General features: G+C 42.2%; 1 protein-coding gene across 2 annotated transcripts; it reads left to right on the forward strand.

Moving 5' to 3' along the window:
- The first annotated feature begins 142 nt into the window (after positions 1 to 142).
- Positions 143 to 20815, forward strand: LOC118364404 (membrane progestin receptor delta-like). 2 transcript variants are annotated; one of them, XM_035745918.2, is made up of 8 exons: positions 143 to 335; positions 10846 to 11129; positions 11585 to 11712; positions 11923 to 12128; positions 14927 to 15068; positions 15165 to 15261; positions 15544 to 15688; positions 15971 to 20815. In XM_035745918.2, exons 1-8 carry the CDS (start codon positions 161 to 163, stop codon positions 16234 to 16236), a joined length of 1443 nt encoding a protein of 480 aa, XP_035601811.2. In that variant the 5' UTR covers positions 143 to 160; the 3' UTR covers positions 16237 to 20815. The 2 variants fall into 2 exon arrangements, with proteins under 2 accessions (XP_035601811.2, XP_035601812.2); XM_035745919.2 differs by having other exon boundaries at positions 14942 to 15068.
- The last annotated feature ends 589 nt before the right edge of the window (positions 20816 to 21404 follow it).

Here is a 21404-nt window from a genome sequence, read left to right on the forward strand (position 1 = left end):
TATGGGATTCCTTAAAAGATTGCTCTCTGCCTTGTCTCCTGATTTTCCATAACAAGGTTTCTTTCTTGTCCCCGTCCAATCAAAAAGTCGCTGTGTGAGGAGGGTGGGATTTCGACGTTGGGGCAACGGGTTTGCAGTGTTTTTATTCGCCTGTGAAGGAATGCAGGACATAGACAGTTTATACAGATTTACACCAGGCTCCAATGGTCAGGATAATCGGATGTACAATGGAACTATAGTTTATTACAAGCAACAATTGTTCATTTTGGTCAGTGACTACATTGCACCAGTGAAGATTCGCGCAGATGAGCTCACCGCCAATATAAAGCTGAAAGGTTTGACTTCGTTTCTTTCTCTTCACGTCCCATAGTTTGCTTGTTACAATGTAACAACCTATAGTGTGTGTGTAGGCTACTGGATATGATTACCGGTAAATGGCGTTTTTCTTTCCAAGCACTGTCTGTATTACTCTATAGGCCTACTTCTGAAAACCATCACTTGTTTTTTTGTTGTTGAGCTACCCCTCCCACACATAGATAGGCCTATAATATATCAGCCAATGTTATTCGAGGTCTTTTAAAGTTACATTTTTAGTGTTCGATGTTTCTTTCGAATAGCCTATATTTGATCGATTTTGATATCTTAATTTTTCTTTTGATGCTGTGTGGGTGTATGCGAGGGAGTACCTGCGCGCGTGCGTTTATGTGTGTGCGCCACTTGCGTGTAGGTAACTATGGAAATCCTGAAAATGTTATCTAGGAAAATGTCTCCACGGAAACAGACTTTTCAGCTATTATGCAGATTATATTATGTAACCTATATATCTTGTCTTTTAAAATATAATTACACTGTTTTTGTCGGCATATTTGCCTTTTTGTGTTCACATTTCATTTGTATTGATGAAATTGGCAGTGTAGCCTGTCATGAGTGTGTAGGCTTTTTATTGTCTGAAGTGTGACAAATTTGACATTGCGCTCGAACATATAGGCAATTGGCCTATAACACTTTTATTACAATATGGTAGGCTATCCGACATGAAAATCAAGACCAAAGAGTCCCTGAAAATAGATTGGCGATCCAGTACTCCTCTTTCTTGGAAAGCAAACATGCATTAAAAACGCGCACGGCGGGAACATTCTTGGTCTTGTCATTTCTGGCCGGCAGCACAGATAATGGCTTTTGTCTTGTTATTGTTGCTGCAACAGTCCACGTGATCGCGCTGAGGAACATTTCTTCAGTCTCTCCAGGGTTCTTCTGGGCAGGGGCTGTGTAGAGAGCTACTAGGATAGGCTGATAGATCGCCTACAGTTCACTAAGACTGTGAGGCAGTCCTTCCCTAGTTTCACATCTCGGCTCTCTTTAGGGCATATTCTCCCTCCACATGCCTGACTCCCAGGGTAAATGCTATTCTCTTGGGGAAAATAGATCCCAATCTCTCACCAGAAAGTTTCTCTCTGAGATTGTCTTTTTAGCCTGTGCCATAACAGTTTGTCTGTGATCGTTGTGTTTCTGCCTTTACCATTTCTCCAGTATTAATGTCATATGAATATGACTTCAGGCATTGTACATTCCTATAAAAAAGTCTGATTCATTTGAATTTGAACAGGATATGCTCTTTATGAGAAACTTTGTCCAATTGTTGGATCTCGTTTCTCTCATGAAACTATGCACTCAGGCATTTATTATTTCTTTTGCAACGTTCATGTTGTTGACAGAGCAATTAATTGAGTTTCACCCTGGCTCTGGTACAGGGCTTTAGTGCGTTACTCTACAAAGGTAGGGCGAGAGACAGGTAGGACAGCTACCTTGCCCTACCTAGGCTATATGAGTTAAACATTTCATAGACCAAATGTAGATCTCTTCCCTACATAGCTGGTTGGTCTGGTCTACTGTTGTTGCCACTCTATTACTATTGCAATGACAAGTTGCAACTTGTTCCATGTGACACTGTGTTCTTATAGTTAATCACAGATTATCATAAGTGATATTACTGGTTGACACCACACCTGCAGCAAGGAACTGTGTGACCCTGTTTAAATCGTGTCAAATAAACTGTGAGAGAGTCATTCAGCAGTTTGTAGATTGGTGAAAGCAAAGGGTCTGTTACGCTTTCAACAATTTATTCACGTTAGATCAGTGATTACAGGAAAGAAGCGACGAGAGGAAGGATTCATTTAAGAAGAAAGAAACTCTAGCTCTTACTGGATTTAACAGTTGCTATTCTAATCCATTTATCACTAGCCTACAATAATGTCATATGGCATAGTGGCATAGTGTGAATTTAAAGTCCTCAACAGACCGCGTTAATGAGTACTCCATCTGGGTCAATGGGAGGGTCTGATAGTTGGTTCAGCTATACATGTCCTGGCGTCCCTCACGACGCCAAGACAGCGGAGTCAATCACCACCTTCCGGAGACACCTGAAACCCCACCTCTTTAAGGAATACCTAGGATAGGATAAGTAATCCTTCTCACCCCCCCCTTTAAGATTTAGATGCACTATTGTAAAGTGACTATTCTACTGGATGTCATAAGGTGAATGCACCAATTTGTAAGTCGCTCTGGATAAGAGCGTCTGCTAAATGACTTAAATGTAAATGTAAATGGAGTTATTTGATGGATTCACACCTTCTGCAGCACAGTATGGACAGAAACCGGTGAATCCTGTGGTTCAGGGTACACTTGACCGTCAGTCATATTGTTTGTGTGTGTTGTTGAGGTGATCTCTTCCATGTTCCAATCCCAGTGCAAACTGTACAGAATCATGCAGCTAGATGACAATGCAATGTTCTATGGGGCGAACGATGTGCCTTGTTCTTGTTTACATAAAACGGACATGTGCCCATGTCAACATGCTCCCCACGTAGACTTCTTATCTTCAGCTCCTGAGTCATAAAGTCTTCTATTGAGGAAGGTCACGTGACGAGATCACGAGCCAGGGAAAGAATTTCAGAATTCAGGAGTTGGGCGAGAGAGTGGAACAAGAAAGAGGGAAAAGTGGGAGAGAAGCTGCACATTCAAAAGAGGTGGGGAGGGGTAAAGAGGAGGCGAAGAGGAGAGAGCGAGGAAGGAGGGAAAAGTGGGAGAGAAGCTGCACATTCAAAAGAGGTGGGGAGGGGTAAAGAGGAGGCGAAGAGGAGAGAGCGAGGAAGGAGGGAAAAGTGGGGGAGATGCTGCACATTCAAAATAGGTGGGGAGGGGTAAAGAGGAGGCGAAGAGGAGAGAGCGAGGAAGGAGGGAAAAGTGGGAGAGAAGCTGCACATTCAAAAGAGGTGGGGAGGGGTAAAGAGGAGGCGAAGAGGAGAGAGCGAGGAAGGAGGGAAAAGTGGGAGAGAAGCTGCACATTCAAAAGAGGTGGAGAGGGGTAAAGAGGAGGCGAAGAGGAGAGAGCGAGGAAGGAGGGAAAAGTGGGAGAGAAGCTGCACATTCAAAAGAGGTGGGGAGGGGTAAAGAGGAGGCGAAGAGGAGAGAGCGAGGAAGGAGGGAAAAGTGGGAGAGAAGCTGCACATTCAAAAGAGGTGGGGAGGGGTAAAGAGGAGGCGAAGAGGAGAGAGCGAGGAAGGAGGGAAAAGTGGGAGAGAAGCTGCACATTCAAAAGAGGTGGGGAGGGGTAAAGAGGAGGCGAAGAGGAGAGAGTGAGGAAGGAGGGAAAAGTGGGAGAGAAGCTGCACATTCAAAAGAGGTGGGGAGGGTTAAAGAGGAGGCGAAGAGGAGAGAGCGAGGAAGGAGGGAAAAATGTGAACATTTGTAGATTGTGAAACATGTTGGTAGGGGAACTGTGGATGGTCACCGCCACTGGCAGTCACTGTTTAGATTGTTTGTTTTCCCCTTGTTTGCTGTATTACCATGCTCTTGCACACAAACACAGACAGACACTCACTGACACTTAAACAAACACCTCTGACGGAGGGTTTAACCTACTTCTCACTTTCTTGTTACTACTTTGCACAATTGTATAGTATTGTAGATAGAAAGGCGCGAATGATCAAGTCCTTGCCAATAAATTATTCTGAAGAGAAATGTGTTGCTACTGTGCAGAACAGCCTTGTGAGTGGGTGGTGTAGTTGAGAGTGGGTGGTGTAGTTGAGAGTGGGTGGTAGTGAGCACATTGTTATCACAGAGGCCCATGAGCAACACCTCCAAGACCTCCCGTTATTCGACTTTACCAGAAATAGACAAACAGAATTCCCATTCTACTACTGATGGAGACAGTGGAGGCTGCTGAGGGGATAACGGCTTATAATAATGTCTGGAATGGAGAAAATGGAATGGCATCAAATGCATAGAAACTGGAGGTCGACCGATTATGATTTTTCACCGCCGATACCGATTATTGGAGGACCAAAAAAGCACATACCGATTAATTGTCGGATTTAAAAAATATATATATATATATTTGTAATAATTACAATTACAACAATACTGAAATAACACTTATTTTAACTTAATATAAACATCAATAAAATCAATATAGCCTCAAATGAAACATGTTCAATTTGGTTTAATTAATGCAAAAACAAAGTGTTGGAGAAGAAAGTAATGTGTGCCATGTAAAATATGTGCCATGTAAAAAAGCTAACATTTAAGTTCCTTGCTCAGAACATGAGAACATATGAAAGTTGGTGGTTCCTTTTAACATGATACTTCAATATTCCAAGGTAAGAGGTTTTAGGTTGTAGTTAATAAAGTATTTATAGGACTATTTCTCTCCATACCATTTGTATTTCATATACCTTTGACAATTGGATGTTTTTATAGGCACTATAGTATTGCAAGTGTAACAGTATAGCTTCCGTCCCCCTCCTTGCCCCTACCTGGGCTCGAACCAGGAATACATAGACAACAGCCACACTCAAAGCATCGTTACCCATCGCTCCACAAAAGCCGCGGCCCTTGCAGCTCAAGGGGAATAACTACTCCAAATCTAAAAGTGAGTGACGTTTGAAACAGTATTAGCGCACACCCAGCTAACTAGCTAGCCATTTCACATTGGTTACACCAGCCATTAGGCTGATAGGCTTGAAGTCATAAACAGCGCTGTGCTTGCGAAGAGCTGCTGGCAAAATGCACGAAAGTGCTGTTTGAATGAATGATTACGGGCCTGCTGCTGCTCAGTCAGACTGCTCTATCAAATCAGACTTAATTATAACATAATAACACACAGAAATAGGAGCCTTTGGTCATTAATATGATAAAATCCGGAAACTATCATTTCGAAAACAAAACGTTTATTATTTCAGTGAAATATGGAACCGTTCGGTATTTATCTAACATGTGGCATCCCTAAGTCTAAATATTCTTGTTACATTGCACAACCTTCAATGTATGTCATAATTACGTAAAATTCCGGCAAATTAGTTCGCAATGAGCCAGGCAGCCCAAACTGTTGCATATACCCTGACTCTGCGTGCAATGAACGCAAGAGAAATTACACAATTTCACCTGGTTAATATTGCCTGCTAAATTACATCAGTAGTTATAACTAGTGATTATGATTGATTGTTTTTTATAATATAAGTTTAATGCTAGCTAGCAATTTACCTTGGCTTCTACTGCATTCGCGTAACAGGCAGGCTACTCGTGAAGTGCAATGGTTAGAGCGTTGGACTGGTTAACTGTGCGGTTGCACGATTGAAACCTCTGAGCTGACAAGGTGAAAATCTGTCATTCTGCCCCTGAACAAGGCAGTTAACCCACAGTTTCTAGGCAGTCATTGAAATTAAGAATGTGTTCTCAACTGACTTGCCTAGTTAAATAAAAGGTATTAAAAAAAAGAAATTAAACAATGTAAATAAAAAAAGAACCGGAAATCGGCGCCCCAAAATACCGATTTCCGATTGTTATGAAAACTTTAAATCGGCCCGAATTAATCGGCCATTCCAATTAATCGGTCGACCTCTAATAGAAATCATGTGTTTGATACCATTCCACTGATTCCGCTCCAGCCATTACCACGAGCCCGTCCTCCCCAACCAACTGTGGATGGAGTACGAAATTGGAATCTGAAAGGACCGTACACTGTTAGACACACCCTGGAATCCAAACTGATATGCTCACTTTCACCATTGTGTTAGATTCCAGGCTATAAATCTGTGTTATTCATAAGTAGATTTACTGGTTGTGAAAGAACATGCAGTTCTTTTAAAAGTAAGCTGAGAACTATCATCTATGTGCTCATTGCAATGCGCTCATTGCAATGTGCTCATTGTCATGAGATCTAATCAGATAAATTGGTTTGGACCATTACCCAATCATCACCTGGTCACTTAGCAGATCTTTCCCATAAACATGGACATGGATGCCAATAGTTTGTGCGAGACAATTCAGATTCCTACGAAGTTAACAAAATTGGGGCGTACCCTAAACCAAAATATGTGGACATGTTTATTTTCCACTCTGCAGTGAGAGTATTTCTTACTCACATGACCACCTGACATCATTTTTTTTTTTACAGCTGATTAGCAATGAGGCGGCTGGGAAGAGTCAGTTTGGGAGAGTACTGAGGGAGAGGACAGTTGGAGTCAAGATGAGTCCACTTAGAATGAAAGATGACTTCATAGTGGAGTGGGTTAGGATTAAGAATAATTCATTTTGTTTTCTTCACCACAGTTTCTCTGCTGCAGAAAGGAAGCCAGGGAGCGTATTTACAGTCGGATCTAGGATCAGGTCCTCCCTGTTCATTCAATGTTATTCATTATGATCTAAAAGGCAGCACTTATACAAGATCAGCAATCCTACTCTGAAACACTTTATGAATATGGCCACAGATGTTTTAGTCATCTATGTCTAGGTGGGGATTTGTGGTAACCAAAAGTGAGTATTCCGCACACTCCCAAAGTCCAATAACATTATACAGGCAACATTTTGACCCTATAACTAGGTTTTAATCAGGACCACATTTACAACATGAACTTGCTTCTTGGGATTACTTAATTAGCAGAATAAGTATGTGTGCATACAGGTGGGCATACAGGTAGTGCCATCCCAAGGAGCACATGAATCCTATGAAAAGGAGAGCCTAGGAGGCCAAAATGGAGGCCACTGTGTATTCAATGGACCACTGAGTGTACAAAACGCTAGGAGCACATTCCTCATATTAAGTTGCACTCCTTTTGTACTCAGAACAGCCTCAGTTCATCGGGGCGTGGACTCTACAAGGTGTCGAAAGCATTCCATAAGGATGCTGGCCCATGTTGACTCCAATGCTTCCCACAGTTGTTTCCAGTTGGCTGGATGTCCTTTGGGTGGTGGACCATTCCGGATGCACACGGGAAACTGTTGAGCATGAAAAACCCAGCAGCGTTGCAGTTCTTGACACACTCAAACCGGTGCTCCTGGCAGTTACTACCATACCCCTTTCAAAGGCACGTCTTTTGTTAAGCCCATTCACCCTTCGAATGGCACACATGCACAATCCATGTCTCAGTTGTCTTAAGGCTTAAAAATAATTATTTAACCTGTCTCCTCCCCTTCATCTACACTGGTTAAAGTGGATTTAACAAATGACATCAATATGTCAGTCTATGTCATGGAAGAACAGGTGTTCCAAGTGTTTTGTACATATCAATATGTGCAACCCACTATTAAAAGCTTATTGTGAAATAGAGACTAATTACTTGGATTGCAATGTCATACAGAATTCAATATAATATTGTGTGTGCGTGCGTGTGTGTGTGTGTGTGTGTGTGTGTGTGTGTGTGTGTGTGTGTGTGTGTGTGTGTGTGTGTGTGTGTGTGTGTGTGTGTGTGTGTGTGTGTGTGTGTGTGTGTGTGTGTGTGTGTGTGTGTGTGTGTGTGTGTGTGTGTGTGTGTGTGTGTGTGTGTGTGTGTGTTGAGCAGAATGGCTACTCATTTTCATAGAGCCCAGGCCAGTGTGTAACAGTCGGCCCTTGGTCCTGCTCTCTCCAGACAGGGCCTCAGTCACAAAGCACACTTTGTCCCAGTAAATAGGATAAGGCCTGCAGCTGGGCCACCATGCAGTGTCCTGTACCCTCTCTCTGTCTCTGTCTCCCCTCACACACTGTCACATCACAGAGCCTGAGATATGCACCATAATGACAGGGCAACCTCCAGGTAATATTTCACCCAGCCAACACTGAGATAAGTGCTCTGACTATGACATATCATCAGACCAGAGCAACTTCCGTTCTGAGCCTTAGGATAGGACTTATATGAGGCGGTTGTAGCTGTACTCTCACAAAGGAAACCGTATGGATGGTGGTCACAGGAGGTTTGTGGCACCTTAATTTGACAGGACGGGCTCGTGATAATGGCTGGAGTGGAATTTAGTTTGATTGTGCTCTTTAGCATACATGTTTAGATAAAAAGGTGCTATCAAGAATCTAAAAGGGTTCTTCGGCTGTCCCTATAGGAGAACCCTTTGAAGAACCCTTTTTGGTTCCAGGTAGACATCATGATCCTTCCTCTCCTGGCATGTTTATCCATCCTGTTTGCTTGTTCAGCACATACATGCTCTGCTGTTTGTGTGTGCCTCAGTGGCTATCACACAGTATTTCCTGTAGTGATGGGAAATTTGACTATTTTTACTGACTCAGATCGCTTCGACTCGTTCAGTCAGAAGTATGAATCTTGCGACTCATTTCGTTCATTTGATTCATTACCTAGAGCGCGCAGGACCCCCTGCCGGCGAACGATTAACTAAAAACTGGAAAGGCTCAGGATTCTACAAGCCTCCCGTTCACCACAGGGGGCTTATTGGAGCTGTCATTTGTGACTGAGACTTACTCAAGTGTGCTTCAAACAACGTACGTGGGTGATAGATAAGCATACAACCAGACTAGATTGTGAACGACTCTTTGCGGAATGACTTGACTGCAGAGAGGAAGATATCGTTCGCGAACTGTTGCAGGCCCCCAAGCGTTTCGTACTCGATTTTGTTGAGCAGAGGCAGGCTGTTTAGGGTTCTACAAAGCTGTATAGCTTTCAATAATCAACTAATTACATGAATTCTTACACCATGAGATCAAATACCAGTTCTAAACATGTATTCTTCTTCTCTATGCTGCATATGCAGCATGATCTATTTTCCTGCACGCACATATGATATAGACAGCTCTGGAACCACTGAGCCGGAGAAACGCGTCTGAATCCTGCTGTAGGATTCATCGTGGCCAGCAGAGCAGGTCAAACGAACGACTAAAAGGAACGAGTCACTCTGAAAAATGTATCATGACTCTCGAGGCAGTTAGAAAGGTTGTTAAAAAAATAATAATTTGTGAACTGCACATCACAAATTTCCTGTTCCTCACAGATTCACACAAGTCGAGCGTGCTCCCAATTACTGCCTCTTCAATTTGAATGATATTATATTGAATTTGGTATGACTTTGCAACCCAAGTCATTTCTGTCTATTTCACAATAAGCTTTGATAGTGGTTTGCACACATTTCTATGATATACACTGTATACAAAACATTAGGAACACCTGCTCTTTCCATGACATAGACTGACCAGGTGAATCCAGGTGAAAGCTATGATCCCGTATTGATGTCACTTGTTAAATCCACTTCAATCAGTGTAGATTAAGGGGAGGAGACAGGTTAAAGAAGGATTTTAAAGAATTGAGACATGGATTGTGTATGTGCCATTCAGAGGGTGAATGGGCAAAACAAAATATTGAAGTGCTTTTGAACAGTGTGTGGTAGTAGGTACCAGACACACCGATTTGCTGCTGGGTTTTTCATGCTCAACAGTTTCCCGTGTGTATCAAGAATGGTCTACGACCCAAAGGACATCCAGCCAACTTGACACAGCTGTGGGAACCATTGGAGTCAACATGGGCCAGCATCCCTATGGAATGCTTTCGACACCTTGTAGAGTCCATGCCCCGATGAACTGAGGCTGTTCTGAGGGCAAAAGGGAGTGCAACTTAATATTATGAATGTGCTCCTAGCTTTTTGTACACTCAGTGGTCCATTGAATACACGGTGGCTTCCATTTTGGCCTCCTAGGCTCTCCTTTTCATAGGATTTGTGTGCTCCTTGGGATGGCACTACCTGTAGGCCCACCTGTATGCACACATACTTATTCTGCTAATTAAGTAATCCCAAGAAGTTCATGTTGTAAATGTGGTCCTGATGGCCTCAATATTTTGTACACTCAGTGTATTTCCATAAAGGGTATCTGAAATACCTTTCAGTTATAAAGAGACAGTGAGAGATGATGAGTGATTTAAATATCAGTAAGTAGGGCAAAATGAAACTTCCTCAACAGAAACTCTCAATAGATGATGACAGATTTGCATGAAACCAACAAGAGGTTTTTGTTGTTTTGCCAGCTGATAAATGGCAAGCAAAGCTTGAACATGGTGTGGGTTGCTGGCTTCATTAACAAAAGGCTCTTATTAACAATCTCCCTTGCTATCTGAACAGAAGGAGTCCTCTGTTCAATACTACATAGCAGGAACATGTTATTGTCATGCTAGCTTTGTTAGCTAACAGCCCACCATAATGTGACAATGCTAACCACTGTCTACATCTGAGTCCATGTCTGGGGACGTCTAGAGAAGGTTGACACAATGGAAGACTGTGTTGAGTCCAGTCAAAAAGGACATTATGACAAAAGAAGGAATACTCATTTTGATGGAACCATGAGAAAATTCTATGGAATGTTTTTGTATTGGTTTGTAATTTGAAATCAAGTGGAAACAGAGTGGACCATTCCCCAACCAATTCACAAACAGTGGATGTGTCATGTGTGATTTGTAAACACATTTCTAGTTCTGATGGGTATGTAACAGTCCTCACACAATATATCTGAGTGTATGTCAGTGTAATTTCTAGAGCGTTATATCTAACAGCCATTTTCTTCCTGTTCTCCCTCTGCAGTCTTTCCTTTGTGGTGGGGGGGTGGGGTGGCCAGCGGTGGTGGGGGCTGGGCCCAGGGCTGGGGCCAAGCCTGGGGTTGGGACCGCTGTATGCAATGGGAACCAGGGCCTGGAGAGGGGGCCCAGGCCCCAGCGTTTGACTGCCCAGTCTGGTGTGTCCTCTGCCGGGGATGCAGGGCCAGGCTCAGGGAGGCCTGCCAGAGAGGGAGGGGGGCCATCAGACTGCCCACAGACATGCTTAGCATCAAACTCCCCCAGCTCTTCGACATCCACCAAGTCCCCAAGGTAAGAGTGACCATACTGAAAGAGGAACCTTTCGCAACCATTTCACAAACCTTCAGACGTTTCACAGACTGAATGTTCAAGCCATTTTTGTAAATAAAAAAATAAAATAAAGATGGCCTTTCGTGAACTAAAACTCGCACTTGACTTTTTCCCCCTACTTGCACTGACTTTGCTTACAGCTACTAAAAAAAATACCTACTATGACTGAGATATGTGGTTGTCCCACCTAGCTATCTTAAGATGAATGCAACTGTAAGTCACACTGGATAAGAGTGTCTGCTAAATTACTAAAATGCAAATGTATTTGTTGATCAGCACTCCTGCTCGAAGACACTTTTTGAAATACAGGCCCAGATGTACCAGACTAGGAGGACAGGTCTTGATGTCCTCCAGTTGTTTGTTAGATAATCTCTATAGTAGCTTGTGTACTGTGTATCACAGTGTTTTGCCTTCAGGTGTTCCGGGAGGATGGCATCATCTCAGGATACCGTCACCCCCAAAGCTCCGCCCTGGACTGCATCCTTAGCAGCTTCCAGATGACCAATGAGACAGTCAACATCTGGACCCACTTCCTGCCCACATGGTATGTACACCAATGCAAACACTCTGAATGTAGACAAGGAGACCAGATCCATAGATAGCCGGAGGTATTCTGTAACAATTACGGTTGGTTTAGACTGGAAAACATACATATCAGATTGGTGTCTTCCTGCCTTCGTATCAAATCTTCCGATCACTCCCCCATTTCATATTAATTGAAACTGACGGTGTTGCGACGCCTCTCATTTCCCAGGTACTTCCTGTGGCGCTTCAGCGTCCTGTGCTCCACACTGAATTTCCTGTCGGAGAGCTACACCTGGCCGCTGCTGGTGTACATGCTGCTGATCTGTGTGTACCCATTCACCTCCAGCTGTGCCCACACCTTCAGCACCATGTCCCCCGAGGCACGCCACATCTGCTACTTCTTTGACTACGGCGCCCTCAGCCTCTACAGCCTGGGTAAGGCCCGCTGCATGAAGTCTGACTGTGTGCACTTCACAGTTAGACTATTAGTACTTCCTTTACCTTTAGTTATTTTTTCTGGTTACATTTCCTACAGTACCAAGTCAGCCTACTCTCACAGTAGGCTACAGCTTCCACTAATCCGACCCGGTGCAATCCCACATGTTAAAGGCCACGTGCAATCTTTCAAGTTCCAAAAAGTCCCGGCGAATTTGGGCAATCATTTGCACGATTAGAACTTTGTATACTACTTGCCACATTTGTAACCATTGTTTGTGTGGTTACGTCATTGTTTGTGTATGTTTGATTTGGCACTGTGTGTGTCGTGTTGCTGTGCTGTCTGGGCTTGTCAGATTCACTGTAATGAAGTTTTTTTCGCCCACAAAACCTCATAATAATACATGTCTTGTTCAAGTATCTAACAATAATCTAACAATCTAACAATTCACACAAATCTAAAAGTCAAAGAATGGAATTAAGAAATATTTCAAAAATCAGGACGAGCAATGTTGGAGTGGCATTGACTAAAATTATTTTCCACCATAATTTGCAAATAAATTCATTAAAAATCCTACAATGTGATTTTCTGGATTTTCTTTTCTTATTTTGTCTGTCATAGTTGAAGTGTACCTTTGATGAAAATTACAGGCCTATCTCATCTTTTTAAGTGTGAGAACTTGCACATTTGGTGGCTGACGAAGTACTTTTTTTGCCCTATTGTACATATGAGCTGAATAAAGCAGTATGTAAACAAGTTCGACAGCTCAATACCAACAGTGAAATCAGAGTTGGTTTTCTTTTACAATTCTTTCATCTTGGAATAATGTTTGTCTTTCATTTAAGACATCCAGCCTGAGGGTTGCTCATCCAATAGAGGAGCCATACAGGGCTACTTACAAACAGAAAGCATGTCACACCAGATTGCAGATTTAGGTCAACAGACAGAGTAGATAAAAATATCAGCATATGTTTTCCTCTCGGATCCAGCATCTGGGAAAAGTTTTTATGGATGTGTGCATACCACTGTTCTACACCTTCACATATACATTTTCCATGGATTTATGTCTGTGTCCACGTGCTTGCTCAACCAATTCACATACTTGGGTATTTGCATTCTGCTTGTGAATGCGTGGGCTTTTCTTGGGTGTGTGTTTGCTTGTATGGGTGTGTGTGATAGGCTTGTCCCTCTCTTTCAAACAAACTTTGTCTCTTACTTTGAAAAGGTGCCTTTTCAAATCCATATTAATGGATTTGAGGCGCCTACAATATGATCCTTAATATACCACAATTCTCCTTTCTGCCAAAACATACCCAGCCCTAAAACATACCCAGCCCTAAAACATACCCAGCCCTAAAACACACCCAGCCCTAAAACACACCCAGCCCTAAAACATACCCAGCCCTAAAACACACCCAGCCCTAAAACACACCCAGCCCTAAAACACACCCAGCCCTAAAACATACCCAGCCCTAAAACACACCCAGCCCTAAAACACACCCAGCCCTAAAACACACCCAGCCCTAAAACATACCCAGCCCTAAAACACACCCAGCCCTAAAACATACCCAGCCCTAAAACACACCCAGCCCTAAAACACACCCAGCCCTAAAACATACCCAGCCCTAAAAAACACCCAGCCCTAAAACATACCCAGCCCTAAAACATACCCAGCCCTAAAACATACCCAGCCCTAAAACATACCCAGCCCTAAAACACACCCAGCCCTAAAACACACCCAGCCTTAAAACATACCCAGCCCTAAAACACACCCAGCCCTAAAACATACCCAGCCCTAAAACACACCCAGCCCTAAAACACACCCAGCCCTAAAACACACCCAGCCCTAAAACATACCCAGCCCTAAAACACACCCAGCCCTAAAACATACCCAGCCCTAAAACACACCCAGCCCTAAAACATACCCAGCCCTAAAACCTACCCAGCCCTAAAACATACCCAGCCCTAAAACATACCCAGCCCTAAAACATACCCAGCCCTAAAACACACCCAGCGCTAAAACATACCCAGCCCTAAAACATACCCAGCCCTAAAACATACCCAGCCCTAAAACATACCCAGCCCTAAAACACACCCAGCCCTAAAACATACCCAGCCCTAAAACATACCCAGCCCTAAAACATACCCAGCCCTAAAACACACCCAGCCCTAAAACACACCCAGCCCTAAAACACACCCAGCCCTAAAACACACCCAGCCCTAAAACACACCCAGCACTAAAACATACCCAGCGCTAAAACACGCCCAGCCCTAAAACATGCCCAGCCCTAAAACACACCCAGCCCTAAAACACACCCAGCCCTAAAACATACCCAGCCCTAAAACACACCCAGCCCTAAAACACACCCAGCCCTAAAACACACCCAGCCCTAAAACATACCCAGCCCTAAAACACACCCAGCCCTAAAACACACCCAGCCCTAAAACACACCCAGCCCTAAAACACACCCAGCCCTAAAACATACCCAGCCCTAAATGGCCAGATGTTTCTGGGATAAGAATTGCAAATGTTTACTGTAGATGGTGTTTTGCAGGCAAGCTTATTTAAAACAGCTTCTAGATTTATTGGAAGTACATCATTGGGATTGAAACTGGTAATGAAGCATATGTACAGCAAGTGCAAGGCCAATGTTTCATTAGTAGGTTATTAAAGCCTAATTGATATGTTATGAGCATTGCAATGTATAATTATTGTAAGTGCTTGGTGAGTGTATGGTAGGTAAATGCATGGTAGATTTAGTTTCAGATATCGTATGTTTTTTTTAAAACCTTTCAGTGTGTTTGTGTCCAGGTTGTGCCATAACCTATGGCTCCTATGTGATGCCTGACTGCTGGGTCAACAGCTGGCTGCACCAACACTTTGTGCCCATCGCCATCTGCAACACACTATTCTGCACCAGCCTGTCCTGCTATTCTAGGTAGGCAGCCAATACGGTATCCTACCCATGATGCATCACTCTCCTGGTCGTTGAAACCATTGTAACTTTCCCCCCTCTGTTTTTATTTGTTTATAGATTCCTGGAGATGCAGTTTCCACACCGCAGTAAAGTTCTCCGGACAGGGGCATTTGTCTTTCCATTCATCTTTGACAACATCCCTCTATTTTACAGAGTGAGTGTATTTAGAGAAGGTGTAGACAGAGTTCACAGAAAGTCTGCTTTTACGGTAATTGGGTTGCATTCTGTTTGTTATGTCACAGTTTAGATCCGATTAATGCCTCTCTTTAATACATTGACCAGGACTTTTGGCTCATTAACTTAGAAACTGATTTTGTGTAGAATAAATAAAGATTTGACCACATGCTGTTAAAGCTTTTAATCCCTTGGCCGCTGTTTGAGCCAATGATCTTATGTGTGTTTGTATATGTTTGTGTGTCTGTGTGTGTGTGTGTAGCTGCTGCTGTGCTGCGGGGGCAGCTGCTGTCACAGTGAGGCCCTGCCCAGTCACTGTTACCACCTCCTCTTCGCCTTCCTCACCTGCTTCCTGTTTGCCTCACACCTCCCAGAGAGGCTGGCCCCGGGGCGCTTCGACTACTTCGGTACGTCCACGCCAATGCCCGGATACCATGGCAACTGGAATTGGGAGGTTACATCAGTTATTGAGCAAGCTTTAGCTAGTCTGGCCTGTGGCCAGTTATTGTTGGCGCATATCAGTGTCCGTTCTACTGTGTCCGTGATGGCACTGTAGGCAAATATTTGAACGGTGACAATTCTTTGAGCAACCCTGGTAAATCCTTATTCACTGCAGTATGATCAGATTCAAGCATTTCTAATAACTCTCTCTCATTGATCTCTCTCTCCTCCTCTCTCTCCTCTCTCAGGCCACAGTCACCAGCTTTTCCACATCTGTGCCGTGGTGGGTACCCACTTCCAGATGGAGGCGGTGCTAGCAGATATGACCTCACGCAGGGCGTGGCTCATTGCGCAGGCGGCCGTGCCCTCCTTCCTGAGTACCCTGGGGGCACTGGCCCTCAGCATCATCCTCAACCTAGGCATCATTGGCATCTTCAGTGCCCCTCTGCTGTGGAACCCCCACCACAGTGCCAACCACCCACTGACACCACCCGCGAAACGCAAGCAACAGTGATACTCCCCACAACCAGTGACCAACCAGTATGTTCAAATGTAAAGGGTTGGCTAAACCATTATCCCAGTCGTGAACTTTGGAAATAATAACCATAAGAATTTGTATTCTACCTTTTAAAACTAGGTAGTATTTGTATAAACCCATTGGATTATTATCACAGGATGGTTTTTTTCTACATGTTATTCTATCATCATTATAAGGTTTGTTTAGGAGTTTATTCATGTGTTCACTGTTTACTTTGAAGCCGAATACCCAGCTATTCTTATGAAGCCTTTCAGTTATTCAGTATCATAGTTTACTGTTTAAAGTTGTGGAAGTATTTCGAGTTAAAGTATCATATGCCGACTTCTTTTCACTTATACTTGAAAGGATCTGGGTTGTATGAAGCATATGTGATGTCTAACAACACATAAAAGTGCCTTCTTTTATATATAGTTACCCAAATGTTACCTAAGTAGTCTTAACATTATTTCTGCTTTGTGTAAATCTCAAACTGGAAAAATCTTTAACTCTAAATTTGCAGGGAATTTTCATATTAATATATAAGTATTTAGCAACTGTTTTTCAATTGTCCTATATATTTGTAAGCCATTATTAGAACATCTCAAAACCCATATTTAATATAAAGTATGACTATCCATTACATGATTCTCATCACTAACTGGCCTACTTAGTATGATTCCACCATTTTGTTTTAATACCATCTCATTTAAATCTCCACTATGACTTGAAGACATTTGCAGACCAGTGTAGTGCTCAGATTATATTATAGCTCTCTCAGATTAACCTGCTCTAAACGTCAGAACAAAAGGTGCTATCTAGAACCTAAAAGGGTTCTTTGGCTGTCCCCGTAGGAGAACCCTTAAAATAACCCTTTTTGGTTCCAGGTAGAACCCTTTTGAGTTCCTTGTAGAACCATTTCCACAGACGGTTCTACATGGAACCCAAAATATTTCTACCTGGAACCAAAAAGGTTTTTCCTATGGGGACAGCCAAAGAACCCTTTTGAAACCCTTATTTCTAAGCGTGTACCTGAAAGCTACAGCACTGTACCATGTCTATGATTAAAAGACAGGTGCCATTTTACAGAGGTACGTTTCCATGGAAACTCCATGGTTCTTTGCAGTTTGTGTTCCTGTGGATGCTCAGTCACTTTAATTGTTCTTTGGAGTACTCTTAGTTGTTACATCTACAACATACATTAATGGTCATTGGATACATTTTTTGAAACACTACATGTTGTTTAAATGTCAGGGAATTACTGAAATTCTCCCTAAAACATACCCATCATTGTAACATCGATAGGACATACCAAATGATTTTGTTTATAACAGCTATCTGATGGAAGAAATCTTAGATGATGCACAACAGAACTGAATGAGTGATGTCTCCTCATGTCCCAGGCATGTGGATGTGGTCAGTGGAGGTCAAAGGGTCTTGTCACTGTCGTATTCATGTGGTATCGTGGTGGTCATTGCAGGTTTATGGCAAACCAATACACCACTCACCCCATGCTGATATAACATTGTCAGTGGCTATTGTTTACATGTATCTTTGAAAAAGAGTGTGGTATCTCTTGAGTATTTCATCCTTGTAGTATATATAACAGCACTTACTGTTTCTGTTCAGTTGTAAAGCGTAGTGAATATGTACAGGTAACTGCCAAAATAAAGGAAACATCAACATAAAGTATCTTATTAGGGTGTTGGGCCATCACGAACCAGAACAGCTTCTATGCCCTGGCATAGGTTCACCAAGTGTCTGGAACTCTGTTGGAGGGATGCGACACCATTCTTCCACGAGAAACGCCATAATTTGGTGTTTAGTTGAAGGGGTGGAAAACGCTGTCCCAGGTGCCACTCCAGATTCTCCCATAAGTGTTCAATTGGGTTTAAATGTGGTGACTAAGAGACACACACACCCTTTGAGCCCCCTGTGCTCCTTTAAGACCCCTCTTTCAAAGTCACTGAGATCTCTTCTAGCCATGGTAGCCAAAATAATGGGCAATAGGGCATTTTTATACATGACCCTAAGCATGATGGGATATTAATTGCTTAATTAACTCAGGAACCACACCTGTGTGGAAGCACATGCTTTCAATATACTTTGTATCCCTCATTTACTGAAGTGTTTCCTTTATTTTGGGCATTACCTGTATATTTGCATGATTATTTTTGTAAATGTTATAGATGAGGAAAAATGATTAATTACATCCTCAACATCATGTGATCATTTCTTGACATAATAGCACTTACCATATACCACACTAGACCTAACACACACGTCATTATTTTATCATGTAGCTCTGTATTCAGTGTGTAGGGGAGACCAGGGTTGATTGTCACAGTGCTTATAACTCCCAAACTAGAGGGCACTGTGTAATACTTTTAAGATTAAAATGTGTGAATTCTTCAAAAGAACTAATCCACCTGGTCGATTCATGTCATCATAACAAAACATTTAGTTGAGGGTATTTATTTATTTTTTAATTCATAGGCAAAACTTCTTTTTTTTTTTAAGATGGCAATATTTTTTTTCATCCAGTATTTTTTTTCATTTTTCATCCAAAAATAAATGTTTGCATTATGGGGGTATACATGTCAAAAAAAATATATTATAGGGAGAGCTACATTCCATACTTATTTCTGAGTTCCTAGGTCAAGCCATGTGGTAGCATGTAGCATCTTAATTAGCATTGGGATCTGTTGCTGTAAACCTTCCTTCCCGGAAGATCAAAATGTGTTGGGAATAATATATGTAAGAGCGTTAGCACATTGGGAAGATGTCGCAGAGACATCAGAATAGAGTCTTGATGCCTGGCCGACATATATACTATGTAGAACTGTAGAATTTAGAATGGAGGTATTCTAAAACCATCTGTGAGACGTCTTGCCAATTAGCAAACGATGTCTAAAACTGCATCTTCCCGATTCATCATTCATCCATTGTCCAGAGGTTTCTCTGCTATCTGGGTCTGTTGCCTTTCTCTCCCAAACATATTTTATCTGTCACACACCGACAAATGTACACATGTGTGTGCAACACACGCACACACAAATTGACTCAAAATGTCATATGTTACCCTGCATTTTGTTAGGAATATCATTTGATAAAAGAAAGGCTATTTCTAAGACGCTGTGAACTATATTGCTTAATTTCCTTTTACTAAAGGAATAAACTAATAGCCAACATTGTGACAACCAACCCCATCAGTGGAGAATGCCTAGAGGAGAACGGCGCATACTAATGGCTGAAACAGAGCGAATGGAATGGCATCAACCACATGGAAACCATTTGTTTGATATATTTGATATTATTCCACTGATTCCACTTCAGCCATTACCACGAGCCCGTCCTCCCCAATTAAGGTGCCACCAACCTCCTGTGAACCTTATACTGTGTGACAACCAACCCTGCGATGGGACTGGTTGTCACAAGTGGGCAGAGTGTTTGATGGCTTATTACTCAATGTTGGAATAAAACATACTAATAGGATCCCTATTTCAACCCAAGATCTTTGGTCTTTCTGTTAATGTTGAAAAGAGTCTTGTTATATATACTGGTGCTGAGAAATACACACCAGAGTAAAACGTGTGACAACTAACCCAAGTCTCCCCTAAAGCCTTTGGGTGGTTATGAGCGAATAGAAAGTGATATTGTGTCAGTGAGGGAAATGGACTGTGTTGCAGGTTGAGCAGAGTGTACAGGCAGTATAGGCAAACACACATAGACACACTTCATTTTACTCCAACGAGAGCCCTATTGTTTGAAAAACAATTTTTGTTTTGAGGGTTAGTGTATTGAACACAGAGAGACCTATGTAGTTGCCCTTTTCATCATCATTATAGCACTCCGTTTTACACTATTGATTTTGGTATGGTGCTTTCATCGTCTTACAACTTGTGGGTTGTGACTAGCGTGTGGCCGACCATATCGACCATAACTGTATCTGAATTGACATATTGTAGTGCTGATATACCTGCAGTTGGTGCATATAACCTATTGTCCTTTAACTTGTTGAATATTTGAATGTTCAACTACATTTCTAAACATTCTGTTATGCTTTTGTCATTGAAATCTACTTTCGTTCAAACTAGGTTATCGCTGGAGAAATAAAAACAGTGATGACCTATTAGTTCAAATGCATCTGTTTGTTTACTTCGATCACTTTCATGAAGCTATGATGATTCCCAAAGTGTGTTCATATTGAATGGCATGTTACAGTAAGTAAAATAGGAAGCTATGCAAAGATTTGGTTGGATGACACAACAAACTACACACCAAGGAACTTCCAGTGACTCCTGAAGAGTGCTAGGTTTTAGGAGAGAGGGAAGAAGCGGTTTGAATGAATGTCTGTACCTATTTTCCTTTCATACTACTTTTAATTCAATTTGTATTTTTATTTAGCATATATGCTGTGTTTTGTGTGGAGAACTTAATATAGTTCCTGGGGGAAAAACTGAAGAGAAAAAAAAAATTCATTGTTTGCTATCTTGTTACTAAAATTGTGTCAATGCTGCCTTATTAGAGTGTATTCATCCCTGGAATCAATTCTCTAATAAAAATGACTTACCACATATTTGACAGCATTAATGTGTTTGTCTGTCGACTGTGTATAACAACTGTATCAGCTGAAATGTTGGATCGTATAGGGTAGTACTGCAGTTATTTTCCAATACACTAGATGACAACCTTTCACTGAGCAATGATCTAATGTTCTACTGCAAGAGGGAACAAAGTATTGGTGTATGTATGAATGTGAGCAGTAGGGGGCATGATTGAACAAGGATCATTTGTTTTGCCTCTGTAGCCAACAGTATGAAGCCCACCCCATCCACAAGAGTAGAAAATATAGTTGTTTTTGACAGATTCTACCAAATTGCGATAACACACAACAAAATACACTGCTTATCTTGTTTTGAGGCAATTTGAGGTTATTGTTTTCTCTCAGTCAATGGTGAAGATGCTGACATATTGGTCTCTAAACTTCAGATGGGGAATAGAGGCGCTCTTTTCCTTGGAAAGAGTGTGTATTAGCGTATCTTAAAAAGGAGGAGTGATGATGAGGGAGACTTGCTTGGCCCCAGTCCTGGAAGGAGATGGGCAGTGGAAAGTATATCTCTATTGACTGTTCTACTGGATGTCATAAGGTGAATGCACCAATTTGT

This window comes from Oncorhynchus keta, chromosome 31 (assembly GCF_023373465.1).
Source record: "Oncorhynchus keta strain PuntledgeMale-10-30-2019 chromosome 31, Oket_V2, whole genome shotgun sequence".
NCBI lineage: Eukaryota > Metazoa > Chordata > Actinopteri > Salmoniformes > Salmonidae > Oncorhynchus > Oncorhynchus keta.

Excerpts from the sequence above, each read along its gene's own strand:
- LOC118364404 (XM_035745918.2), top strand. The coding sequence starts at position 161 with ATGCAGGACATAGACAGTTTATACAGATTTACACCAGGCTCCAATGGT. Across the intron at positions 11,130-11,584 it reads ACATCCACCAAGTCCCCAAG|GTGTTCCGGGAGGATGGCAT; the intron begins GTAAGAGTGACC and ends TTTTGCCTTCAG. Across the intron at positions 11,713-11,922 it reads ACCCACTTCCTGCCCACATG|GTACTTCCTGTGGCGCTTCA; the intron begins GTATGTACACCA and ends CTCATTTCCCAG.